Source organism: Clarias gariepinus, chromosome 16, assembly GCF_024256425.1.
Source record: "Clarias gariepinus isolate MV-2021 ecotype Netherlands chromosome 16, CGAR_prim_01v2, whole genome shotgun sequence".
Lineage (NCBI taxonomy): Eukaryota > Metazoa > Chordata > Actinopteri > Siluriformes > Clariidae > Clarias > Clarias gariepinus.
The window spans coordinates 10,561,898-10,574,426 of NC_071115.1; the positions used below are offsets into that span (position 1 = coordinate 10,561,898).

Here is a 12,529-nt window from a genome sequence, read left to right on the forward strand (position 1 = left end):
GTAAAAGAACTATGTATCATTAAAAACCTTATAGCAGGTACTTTCAGAAGATCGAGTGCAGCCTTGATTAAGGTTATGAGTTTATTGGATCTTATGCAATATAAGTAGTATTTTTAGGAAGAACAGTCTGCATTATTGCATCATAAAACCTCTGCTATTTGCAAGCATAAAATGTTTAAATAATTATTTATGATTATTGCAGTAAACCTCTGTACATTTGTCGGATAGGAGAACCCATGTGTGCATGTCCCTACCTCTTCATTAAGAATTTCCTGACACTGAGAATAGTTCCCTTTCTTTGCCCATGTTCCATTGGCGAGGCATTCTCTGTAGACGTTATCTGGAAAAAAAAATAATAATTTTGTTAGTCATTTGTGACAGTACAACAGTAAAGAACAAACTCACAGCATCAAGCTGAAACAGTTTTCCAGCGTTAATATACAGTGTGTGTTTGTGTGTATCGGAAGAGAAATATCAAGAGATAGATAGATAGATAGATAGATAGATAGATAGATAGATAGATAGATAGATAGATAGATAGAATTACTGTTAGATTTAAGGTTAAAGACTACAATGGAGAGACAATCTCTTCCAGTATACATGTGGGGAAAGGAGGCTTATACTCAAAATTCCAGAATCCAAGCTGATTGTATGTCATTTTGTTTGTTGGTGTATTGTTTGCTCCCTAAAATGATCCAGAACTTAATAGTAAACATTTAAATAAGGTTAAAAACATTCAAATTATCAAACGATCAAGTAAAATAGAATCTAGAAATAAAATAGGTCTAAACCACAATCACAATAAGGAAATAATGCTCAGAGGTCGTTGTTGAAATAAATTGCACATTTAATATTCGAAAGACTGTCAAAAATAATTATAATAAGCCAAAACTGAAATGCTGAGGTTTACCCTCAGTGAATTATTAGTATGTTTTTTGTCAGAGAGTGTGTGCTGCTCCATATTAAATCCCGGAGTGCACAACACTTTTTTTTTTTTTTTGTAATCCCTAGTGTGGAGGTTTTATGCTTATTTTCAGATAAATATGGAAGTAAACACTGTGTAAATATTCATAACCGGTTGTTGCAAGTGTGCGTTAAATATATTTTTAAAAAATTTGGGTACTAACAAAGTTGACGCAGATCAATAAAAAAAAATAATAATAATAATAATTATATACTGTAAAAGCCTTGCCAGTGTTACTGAGATGCTTCAGACTTCAAACTGTGCATTTGGGTTTTCAGATACGTCAGATCGGAGTTTGGTAAGGTAGAACTCTCATGGTGATAGAAACAACCAAAAAAACGCTTAAAAACATTTGATCATGTGTATCTGTGCTATTTTGCGATTTTTTTGCTCAGTCATGTTAGTATCCAGTAGGTGGTTAAAATAGTTGGTGCTGTAAATCCTGAGCCCTATATATTTTTATAAAAAAAAACAAAAAAAAAAACAGCAAAACAAAAAATGGCTGAAATGCTCTGGGATTTAAGAGCTACATTAGAAATAAGGCTTGTGGGTAACTCATTAATGTACTCAAATCATGGTGTAAAATTTAATTCAGACCAGGGTTTAGAAAAAATAAAAGCAAAACTTGGTGAAGAGATGGATTCTAGAATTATAACCAATAGCTGGACCTTTCAAGCAAAACAATGTGTGTTTTTTTACAGCACACTACTGATGAATAATTTTTTCTTCATTTTATTAATAAACAAACTACAGTTTGTGAATTTCACTTATTACATTGAAGTTACATTTACAGGACAATTTTCCCACTGGAATGTTATGTATTAGTATTGTTACAAAACATGTCCTCTATTCCTTAATTATTTTATTCCTGCTGGAGTACAGGGTCGGTGGTTCTAACGCCACACTCACTTCTAGCTCATCAGCAGCTGCAAGCTAAGTCGGCATCCTGTCACTAAAGAGGATTTATGTTACTGCATTGCTCCGGTCAACATTCCAGGCAGGCCACAATCGATATGTAACCCCATGATATTCTGAGCGCTTCTCAGACAATGCATCGATATTCGATCTGGCTGGGTAAAAATAGTACCGATCAGCTAACACATCCTATAACCCACGCAGGTAGGCTGATACCTAAACCACTACCCATTTGCCCATATTTACACAACACCTCCTGTGGTGTCTTCTGTATCTGTGTATACACAAGGTTTTATATGAAACTTTTAACCCAGCAAGAGTGAGAAAGCAACGTGTGGCATTGACACCTAGAAAAAAAAAAGTATTAGAACGTCTTAAAAAGAACCAGTGAATGGTGTGCTAGATAAAAGCCTGGGATCAGTGTGAGGTTATGGTGCGGAGGAATTGCTGTCTAAAGTTACGCAGCCATTTGGACAGAACAGCATTGCACTGGGAATGAAGATATGTCTTGCCATTGTTTTTGCATAGGGGTGTTGTTTTAATTCGTGATTTGGACTAATAAAAAAACTAATAATTTTTTTAGGGCTTGTCCCTTAAAACAGAAATGCACTCTTACAATAAAGGTAAACCAAAAATTCTTTGGATGAGTATCAGTTCCACATCTTTTCCCAAGATGTTCTACATCAAACTTTTACTAAAAGGGAAAACCTCATTATAAGGTTCTATTATACATACAAATGTGTCATGGAGTTTGCATGTTCTTCCTGTGCTTGGTGGTTTTCCTCCGGGTACTACACAGTTCAAAGACCTGCAGATGAGGCTAATTGGCGTTCCCAAATTGCCCATGGGCCTATGTATGTGTGTATTTGTGTGTTCCCTTCGATAGATAAGTCTCCTTTTTTTTGTTTTTTTCTAGTAATTTCTCTGACCGGACATTTTAAACATACAATATTTTATGTAGTTTTAGCTAGCTAGCTAGCTAGCTAGCTAAAACTTATTTTTGGTTTCATTTGAGTTGAATAAAGAGTGAGCGCTTCCCGGGGAGCAACCCTTGGTTCTAAAAACTGAGTCCAACTTGGAAATGCCTGAATGTGCACCTCCTTAAGTGGCCTTTAGGAGATGTCTCCAAAAGTGAGTCGATCCTTATAGATTCCCATGTTAAATAACCAACTTTACAACAAACATATTTGCAATTTGGCATAAAAAGAACCTTTTTTTTCTTTTTGTCTCCAAAGCTAGATTGACCGATTGCATTAAGCCATAACATTAAGCACAAATGGCAGATGGCCAATTTGAATGACAGCTGCGTTGCTATAACACTCCTGTGTATCACTTACTGTAGCTAATCAGCTAACTGAAATAATTTTAGTTTAACTCACCACAAGAAACGTTGGAGCTGACATGGTCCGACGTCTAGGATTTAAACAATGAAATTTAAACTAATGCAAACTGGAGTTAGCATATACATTAAAATTAGCCATCTTGCATTTCAGGTACGTTAAAGCTTAGCTAGCCAGCTGGTGTTAAGTCGGGGAAGTAGGCAGGTTACAACTAACAGCCAGGCTCTGATCATTCTGCCTATTTATGGATTAACTGGAGTTTAGGCAGAGCCAGCTCCTATAATGTTAAATTTCAAAATGTTTTTTTTTTTAGAAAACCTATGGATGACGTTGCAGAGAGTTTGTCCAGTTCTTTTACGGTCCATGGTGTTTCCGCTCTTTTTCCACAGGATATAATGAAAACTATACAAACCCATTATTTTGGGCAGAAAGGATATTACCTGTAGTATTTTTATTAGCTGTTTTATAGACAATTTACGTGGCTCAATCCTTCTAGACATGTACATGCACATGCTGTAAATAAGAAATAATAAATAAAAATACTGACATGATGGATTGGATGGATGGAACTAAAATCCCTGAGACACTTTAATTGCATTACTCCCAAAGTAAACCTAATCTAATACAAATAGGAAATTATGCAGTCCAGTTTGTTTAATAAGAAACAGCTGTTTTAAGTTGAGCTTTGTAAAAGGCTTAAGGATGTGTATGAATGCTGATCAGCGGATATGAGCATAAGGATATGCAGCACTAACCACCTGATGTTTTAAAAATAAAAATATTTATTGTTAAAGATGCACAAACTCCTATTCTCTTTTTCTCTTATAAGTCGATTTTTTTTGTCTATTTTCTTTCTAACGACTAAAATTCACAATATACAATAATGTTTTTGTGATTTCTCTTTCACTGAATCAATAATTAATTTGTATGTTTATAATTAAACTTGGACTAGTAAATAAGTTTTAAATTCACCCCGAAACGGCGCAAAGTTAGTGTCTCTCTCTCAAACAAATCTATATACTGTCGGTGTATGCTTCCAGCGTTGTGGCAATAGTTTCCAGAGGACCCACAAATCCAATTTGGATGGAGAAGCTAAAAACACCTAGAATATTGCAATTATATAAGGTATTCTGCATACTGGGGCCAAAACTCTGCAGGGTTGTGCAGGTGGTAGTGGTGAACAGCTCCAGGTTTCCTGTATACAGTTTCACATGTTTTTTTTTCTTCTTCGGTTCTTTTTCCCACCTAACAAGAACATGCCATGGGACCGTCTATAGAAATCACCCCAATGTGCAAATGCATTTGTGAGTCAATGTGTCAGTAAAAGTGCTTATGGTGCCAGGGTGCAACCCAGAGTGTATTCCAGCCTCACAGGAACACAGCTCATACATTAAGACGTCCATATTAGCTGCTTTCCAATTTTATACAGTATATTGATAAATGGCTGTCGTCTGGTATTTTTCGTGGTGCTCATTGTTATCCACATGAGATTTGAACCTCCTCATATGAGGACAAGAAGACAATTGCTGTGATGAACCTTTGCTTAAAATATAAGCTCAGATACGATTTGTGCCGAAAATGCGTTGCTTAGTTCCAGCAGAACCAGCCGCAGTCCATCTGAGGACTTTCACACCTGCTTCTTTGTTCATGCACCCAAAACAATCCAGAAGCTTTCTTTCTTTCTTTAACCAACTATGCAAACCAAAGTAGTCCACATAGGCAAAGAAATAGCACAAAAAAATGACATGATGACATTTAAAAAAAAATGTTTTTATGTATGTAATATTCCACAATGCATGTACACCCACCCATTGACACGTTTATTACAGTTTGGTCAAATGGACCATGATAACCACCACTAAACCTTTTTACTGCAGTTAAAAAACAATACAAGGTTGTTTGGTGTAAACCCAGTCCTCACACCAATGACATAATACACTTTAAATCTGAGTAAGCTGTATTGCGTGTCCGTGAATCATTATGACTGTGTGGCTCACAAGAATATGAACCTTTCTTAGCGAGTAATTACTCGGTGTGAGTGAAAATATGAGCTGCTGATTAAAGTGATGCATTACCCACTATGCATTCATCAGAAATGTGTGTCTGTGCTCTCCCACCCACACACTGTTCGCACTTCTCACACGATCCACACAACCTCTCTCTCTCTCTCTCTCTCTCACACACACACACACACACACACACACTGAATAACATCTAGAGAGAATACTGTAGATTACAGTAGCAAAGGCCCAGGGGAAGATTTACGCTGGCTTATCATGTCTTTCGGCAACTGGGCTTTCTTATTGCTGTGAATAGTGTGTGTGTGTGTTTGTGTGTGTTTGTGTGTCTGCATAATCATGGGTAGGTGGGGTGTTCTGGGCTTGGCATCCCAAGTCGGCTTCTTGACTGCTGCTTCACTTATCTTGATTCCTATTAGAATGTGTGTGTGTGTGTGTGTGTGTGTGTGTGTGTGTGTGTGTGTGTGTGTGCGTGTGTTTGTGTGCATGCATGCTTCTGATTGGGATTTGAATCTGGAGCAGAAAAGCAGAGCATCAGCTAGAACACGGTAAACAGCTATATATCATGCAGTAAAGCTCACTCCATAGCACCTCATAAATTTCCTCATGGTGGACATTTTAAAAATGCCTTAATTAAAATGTAAAAAATAATGTAGTTGTTACAACATCGCGATGATGTCCACCACCGGGAGAAGCCTGGGAAAACGTTGAATGAACGACCCAAACACAACATTGCAAACACAACCTTAAATCAACAAAATGAACCAAGCAATCAAAATTCTGAGCACATCCATGGCGCTTTAAGTTTCTAACAGGGATTAGAATTCCGTTTGCAAAGTGGGATGGAGGCAACAGCTTCCCGCACACAATGGGTGTATCTCATGATATGCATCTCTTAGTGCTCTAATGTCATCCCTTTAGAAAATACAGTATTACTGGGAGGTGCATCCCAGCTCCCAAATTACTATGTCCAAACTACATCCTGTCTGTTTTTTTTAGAACACCTCTCATACATTAAGAGCTAATTTTTTCCATCTGAGCTGATTTCCAATTGAATATATTGATAAATGGCTGTTGTCTTGTAGTTTTTATGGTGCTTATTGTTATCCTCATGGCATCCGAATTTCCGGATTTTACCCCAACTCTATTGTCTATATGTCCTTGTATGATCTAATATGAGGATCATACACGAACAAGAGTCTTATACTCCCCTGTGAAAGAAAAATACACTTTAGTATATTACAAATATATAGAAATTAAAAATCCTCGATAGTACATTGCAAATATACTAACAAAAAAGGTGTACCATCAGTTAATTACTAACATCATGCTTTTACTCAATTTTGGAATTTAAACATACTTTAAAATAATTGTATTATAGTACACTTTCCAAAAATATATCATTGGAAAATATACTTTAAGTTAAAGGTTAGTCTAATTTCCAAAGCACACTTATTTAAACTTTCTGTTACAATGTATTTTTGGTATATTTTTTAAAAAATACACTCGAAATAATCATTGTAGAAATGTACAGAAAGTATACATTAAAATACAAAAATTAATATACGGTAATTTCAGAATATTTTCAGATAAATTTAAATGTATTTATTCATATGTACTTGTTTATGCTTATATTTAGTGCACTACTCTCTCGTGAGCGTGCGCTTTTAGACTCATTTTTGCACGCTGAATCTCTCTCTTGCGCGCTCGTTCTCAAACTCGTTTTTGTGCGCTAAAAATCACTTTTAGTTCCAGATAATTTATGTGTTTGCACTCTTATAATACATTAAATATATACTAACATTTTATTAAATACTGTAAGGTATGTACATTAGTACACACACAGCCATATACTTTAAGTGTACTAAGTGTACTTAAAGCTGTTCCACTTTAGCACACAAAAGTATACTTAATAACTTAAAGTTGTGCTTTTACACAATTTAATTACAACTTACTGTAAACACACCTAGTACAAAATTTGTTCCAAAATAGCAACCTTCAAGTATACTAGTCATTAGTCTGGCTACTGACTAAGTACACTTAAGTATGCTTTGGCATGCTAGGATTTAATATACTTAGCATACTTTTTTTTTTTTTACTTGGGCTGGTTTATAGACTTGCGGTGGGGCCTACAGGCACTCCGGTTTCCTCCCACAGTCCAAAGACATGCAGATTAGGCTAATTGGTGTTCTCAAATTACCCATAGTGTGTAAATGACTGTGTGAGTGCCCTGCGATGGATTGGCACCCTGTCTAGACTGTACCCCGCCTTGTGCCCTAAGCCTCCTGGGATAGGCTCTAGGCCCTCCGCGACCCGGAATACAAGGTAAAGGAGTATTTCCAATGTACGAAAAAGGTTTTCTAGCATCGATATCATGCTTCATAGGGGTTTAGCGATAAGCATTCAATGCCCTTCCTGCAGTGACTGGAGTTTAAGTCCTGCTCTGTTTAGCAGTTTGGTAGTAATATTATTTTTTAATTGTTTTTGCAACATCGTGTTTCAGGCATTCGTTCAACATTATCCCATCGTCATGAATCCAGTGCCGTCATTTCTAGCTTACAAAACTTTCAATTCCAACGTTGTCCTGGTGTCTGTAACGTTGCCAAATTAACATCACCACAGTGCTTGCTGGCTTTTGTGTTTATTCCAAGTTTCTCAATATGAGCCTTGTAATAGCACAACCCACTGTTGCCAACTAACAGTATAAAAAAAACAGGTCTGACAATCATCTCTATGACATATGAGATTTCAAAGCAACTAAATGAAACCCTAGGAGGCAAAATTAGGGGTGTTTTAAAAAGAACAATTTGAAAAGCAAACAGCGTGAGCAAAGATGCTCCATAAACACAACTGCAGGCCTACTGACAGGAATAGACGGACATTTAGTAGCTGCTAAACACCCTACTAAAGTGTAATCAGAAAAATAACCACAGATGGTGAAAGATGAATTAACTTTTACCATATGTCTTACATCTGGATGGATTTATGTTTGGAGAAAGCTAAAGGAGACTTTTAGCAGCCATGTCCTGGAAATCATTTGGAATGCTTTGCATGATTCTAAAACAGCCAACAAGTTTAAGGCAAATAATCTTTCCCAAATTTCCATCCATCGATTCATCCATCCATTCATCTAGAAACCTCTGTAGTCCAACTAGGGACCGTGGAGGCCAGCGGTGACCATTGTATTTATTCCCATTTATACATAAGAAGGACTTTCCCATATTTCAGGTTGATAATATCCAAAAAGAAGATGAACTTTAAAAAGACGTCAGGCAACTTCTATGGCTTCATGGGAATCACAAAGATCCCAAGTTCATTCAGAAATTGGCAAATCACTGTGAAATAAGAGAAATAAAACATTTTGGCATGTGCGGTTATCATAAATTACAATAAAAAAAAAAAAAAAACATTTCAATCAATGGAATCTGCCCTCTGCTTCAAGTCTGGCTGTATAACACCACCCACGTATGGACTATTCCTTGCTTCATATAGAGATCCATCACCTTTCTCCTGTAATGACACAATTAACTACTGTACAACACAACAGAGCAGAAAAACAGACAATCACTCTAATCTTACCCTTATCGTAATTCAAAGTTGTATCAAAACCTCTAACCACCTGGAGATCCACAGAGAGAAAGAGGGACGACTGGATCAGGAGGATGTTCAACATGCAACTACTGTACGAAACCCTTGTTACAACTTGACACCTCAATCCACAGGGAATATGGTGTCTAGCATTACTTCAGCAGTGTACCATTAATTTCCCCTTCTTATTTAAATGACACTAATGCATACACACACACACACACACACACACACACACACACACACACACACACACACACACAATCTACCACCTGAGTCTCATTTGTCAGATCACACATGCAGCCACAGCTATTTCCGTCCTTATCTACCCATGCCAGGGACATTGGGGTATCTACAATGGCGTGTGTAACCACACCGAACACGCAGGCACGCACACACACACACACACACACACACACACACACACACACACACACACACACACACACACACACACACACACACACACACAATAACTCCTCTGGCTGTTTGGCTTTTGATGCAATCAAAAGGTCAAAGGAATTGTCTATCTTTCAGCTTGTCTTTAAGTGGAGTCCCAGTTAAATGCTGCATGAGAGTGAGGTATGTTATGTGAGATATGCTCAGTGTTACCGTCCCACAGATGTAATAATGTACTGTAAAAAAATATATATATATACATACATATACAGTACTGTATACATGTACGTATACATACATACATGTATACGTACGTATAAAGAGAGAGGGCATTTCGAAGCGTGTAAACCCGTAAAGTAAGTTTGACCCAAAAAAGACATCTGAGTTTGAATCTTGATTTTTGAAATAATTATAATAATAAAAAATAAGAAAAAAATTGTAGCTGGGGGTTTTAATCTAATGTGCTGCACACTGTGTATGATCGAGTGGGTGTGCCCTGTCTTTTGCACATCAGTTTCCTGTGACTGACTTAAGGTTCCCCATGACCCTGCACAAGATATGCGGTGTACAAGGGCCGTTCAAGTCAAACCGGGATTGTGATGATATTTCTTGTGACCAAAGGTGTAGAAAACATCATGTAAAAACGCTGTATGTCTGCAAATGATCATCCTGGAGTGCAACATGAAAATTCAGTGAGTGGAAGGCCTGAATATTGTAAACTGACAGCCAATATATCACCAGGAGAGCCATCTGTCATTTACACACAATCATTCACAAACACCACTTAAATGTTGCAGGAACTCGGCTGGAAGTTATTGCCACATCCCTGCACAGTCCCGACCTCACTCCAAGTTATTTCCACAAGATCATTAAGGAGTTCCTGGGAGGCAATCACTGAACGAGGAACTCATTACATCTACAAATTCTTTACATCTGACACTGTTCGCACTTTTACACTACTGCGCTCTTGTATCTACTCTTATACTGCTGATATCTATCTTTTACCTTACAAAGGCCTATATACTTAAAACTGAACGTTTACATATATTTGAATGTATATTTGCACCTTAGGGGTACCAGTGGTAGGTATTTCGCCTACCACGTGGAAAGGTCGGATGCGATTCCCAGCCAGTGTTCAAACTCCAGCCAATGTATGCAGTGCCGGTCCCAATTCTGACATTTTTATACTTTCTATGTTGCACTGACAACGTAAACACTCGATGAGACATAGGAGAAATGGTATTTTAAATCCCCTGTTTGTCTGCACATATCACTATTTCCATTGGCAAATAATAAAGTCTCCGGCGTACTGAAAACTTTCTACCATGATAGTATCAAAGTACTAGTGAAACGCTGGGATACGTGCATTAGTGTGGAGACATAACTTTCATAACTGTGTTATGTAGTTCTGCACAATCAGTCCCAGTTTGACTTGAACACCCCTGTGATTTCTGCTTCTATAGTGATTCCAAGAATTTGCACTTTCAGAAAACAATTTATTTCCAATGCACGCTCTTAATTCAGTGGATTACATCACATGGAACCTGTAGATTAGAATTGTTGCTTTCTGTAACAATGTTTTGAAGCAGTTTTAATGAGGCGTTTCAATTTGGTCATGTGATTGTGCATAATAAGAAGATATCCTAGGCATAAAAAAAACAACTTTTTTTAGCTGCCTGGCTTTAAATTTTTTTTTTTTTTTTTTTTTTTTTTTAAAGCTATTGTGGTTTAATTTGATATTTAAAGAGTGAATTGAAAAAAAAAACTAGCAATGAGTGGCAATATTAAGCTGTAAACAGACATTAATAAAATACAAATTTTGGTCTGAATCATGGGTTGTCATCTTTAGTAAATTGGATTTAACATTGCCCTGAGTAATCCGTGTCATCCTGCTAAAAACACTTAATGGACAGAATGCATGAATGACAGAATCCGGTCGTGTACAGTATACAGTATTTGCCTTTGCTTCATTTGTTAGATGGTGCTGAACTCACTGGTGGTGTTGTAGCGGACACCCAAGAAGGTCTCAGGACACGGACGTGCTACTATTTCCCTGGCCCTGCTCTTGGGCCAACATGTCCCGATGCCATCTATAGACATATTACAGAACAAACCTGTTGGAGAAAGAGAGGAAGACAGGGAGCAAGTCAGTGATTTATAGTACAGGACAAATATTATTTACCCCTGCCCATGGGAAAGTGTTACCCTGCAAAAATGTCATTCTCACAAGCTAGTAATTTAGTCCATGTGTGCTTCCGTCTATCTTGTTTGGACGATACATTATGCATAATACAGTACAAATCATGTGAGTTAGATGTTGTCCGAAACTCAACATATTAAAAGTCATGATCCAGCATTTTTAGAGATGTTCAAGATACATTTGTGCTACATACATACATACTATTGTTGGTGTTTTCACTGATACCAATGCATTTTCACTGCTTTACTGACCGTGTTTTTTTTTTTTTTTAGTTTTTTTCCTTCCATTTAATCAAAAGTATCATTTCCTTTGAGTCCCTGACTCTCTTTTAGTTGAAATCTCTTCTTTCACTGTGCCCGGTATCTGCTACGCACAGCAGAGTGTGAAATACCTTTTGGCTCAGATCTGCGTCTTATATAACAATGTTTCCTGTGCAGTCTCCACAGGGTGAGTTTCATGATGGGATTTTAATCGTTTGCCGGCTGGTACATCTAATAAGATTCCGAGTTGAAGCTGATGTACACTTTGTGAGAAAGTGTTGAGTGGCCTTCATTGGCTATGTTCACATTACCAGCCTGAAGTGACTCAATGTGCCAGAATGTGACACAGATCTGAACCTTTTAGTCCTGTTTTTCAGATCTTATGGTCTTGTATACAGGATAAAGCAGTAAAGACGATGAGTGAGTGAGTGAGTGAGTAAGTTTATACGACTTGATTCAACACCAGCATGGGAATTTCATACCGGTGCTAAAACAGCAACATAAAGCGAGGCGTCTGGCTTTCTTCCTTCTACTGAACGCATTACGTGTATTAACCCAAGATAAAGGACAGACACATCCACATTAGAGTCAGACAAAAGCTATGTGTAAGTCATGCGTTGCGGTTTCTTATTGTCACATTTCATGTACAGAAATGGCTTCTATTAGAGACTGACTAGCTTCTTTATTTGCTGCAATCATGTGCAAGGAGGAGTTTTTTTTCCTTTACTGAGTATTTACTTATTTTAAATGTTCCATGTTCTGAAAAGATGATGTATGCATTCATGTATGCAAATCAATCTGTGCAATAAAACCATTATACACCCAGGTTGGTTGATGCATGTAAC

General features: G+C 37.3%; 1 protein-coding gene across 1 annotated transcript in view; it reads right to left on the bottom strand.

The window, feature by feature from the left end:
- The window catches only part of crhr1 (corticotropin releasing hormone receptor 1), a 101,318-nt gene that overhangs the window by 69,980 nt on the left and 18,809 nt on the right, over positions 1–12,529 (bottom strand). The window contains exons 4-5 of the mRNA XM_053515274.1: positions 11,219–11,338; positions 255–340 (exon numbers count right to left, since the gene is read on the bottom strand). Coding sequence (XP_053371249.1) covers positions 255–340; positions 11,219–11,338 — 206 coding nt within the window. The remainder of the gene's footprint in view (positions 1–254; positions 341–11,218; positions 11,339–12,529) is intronic.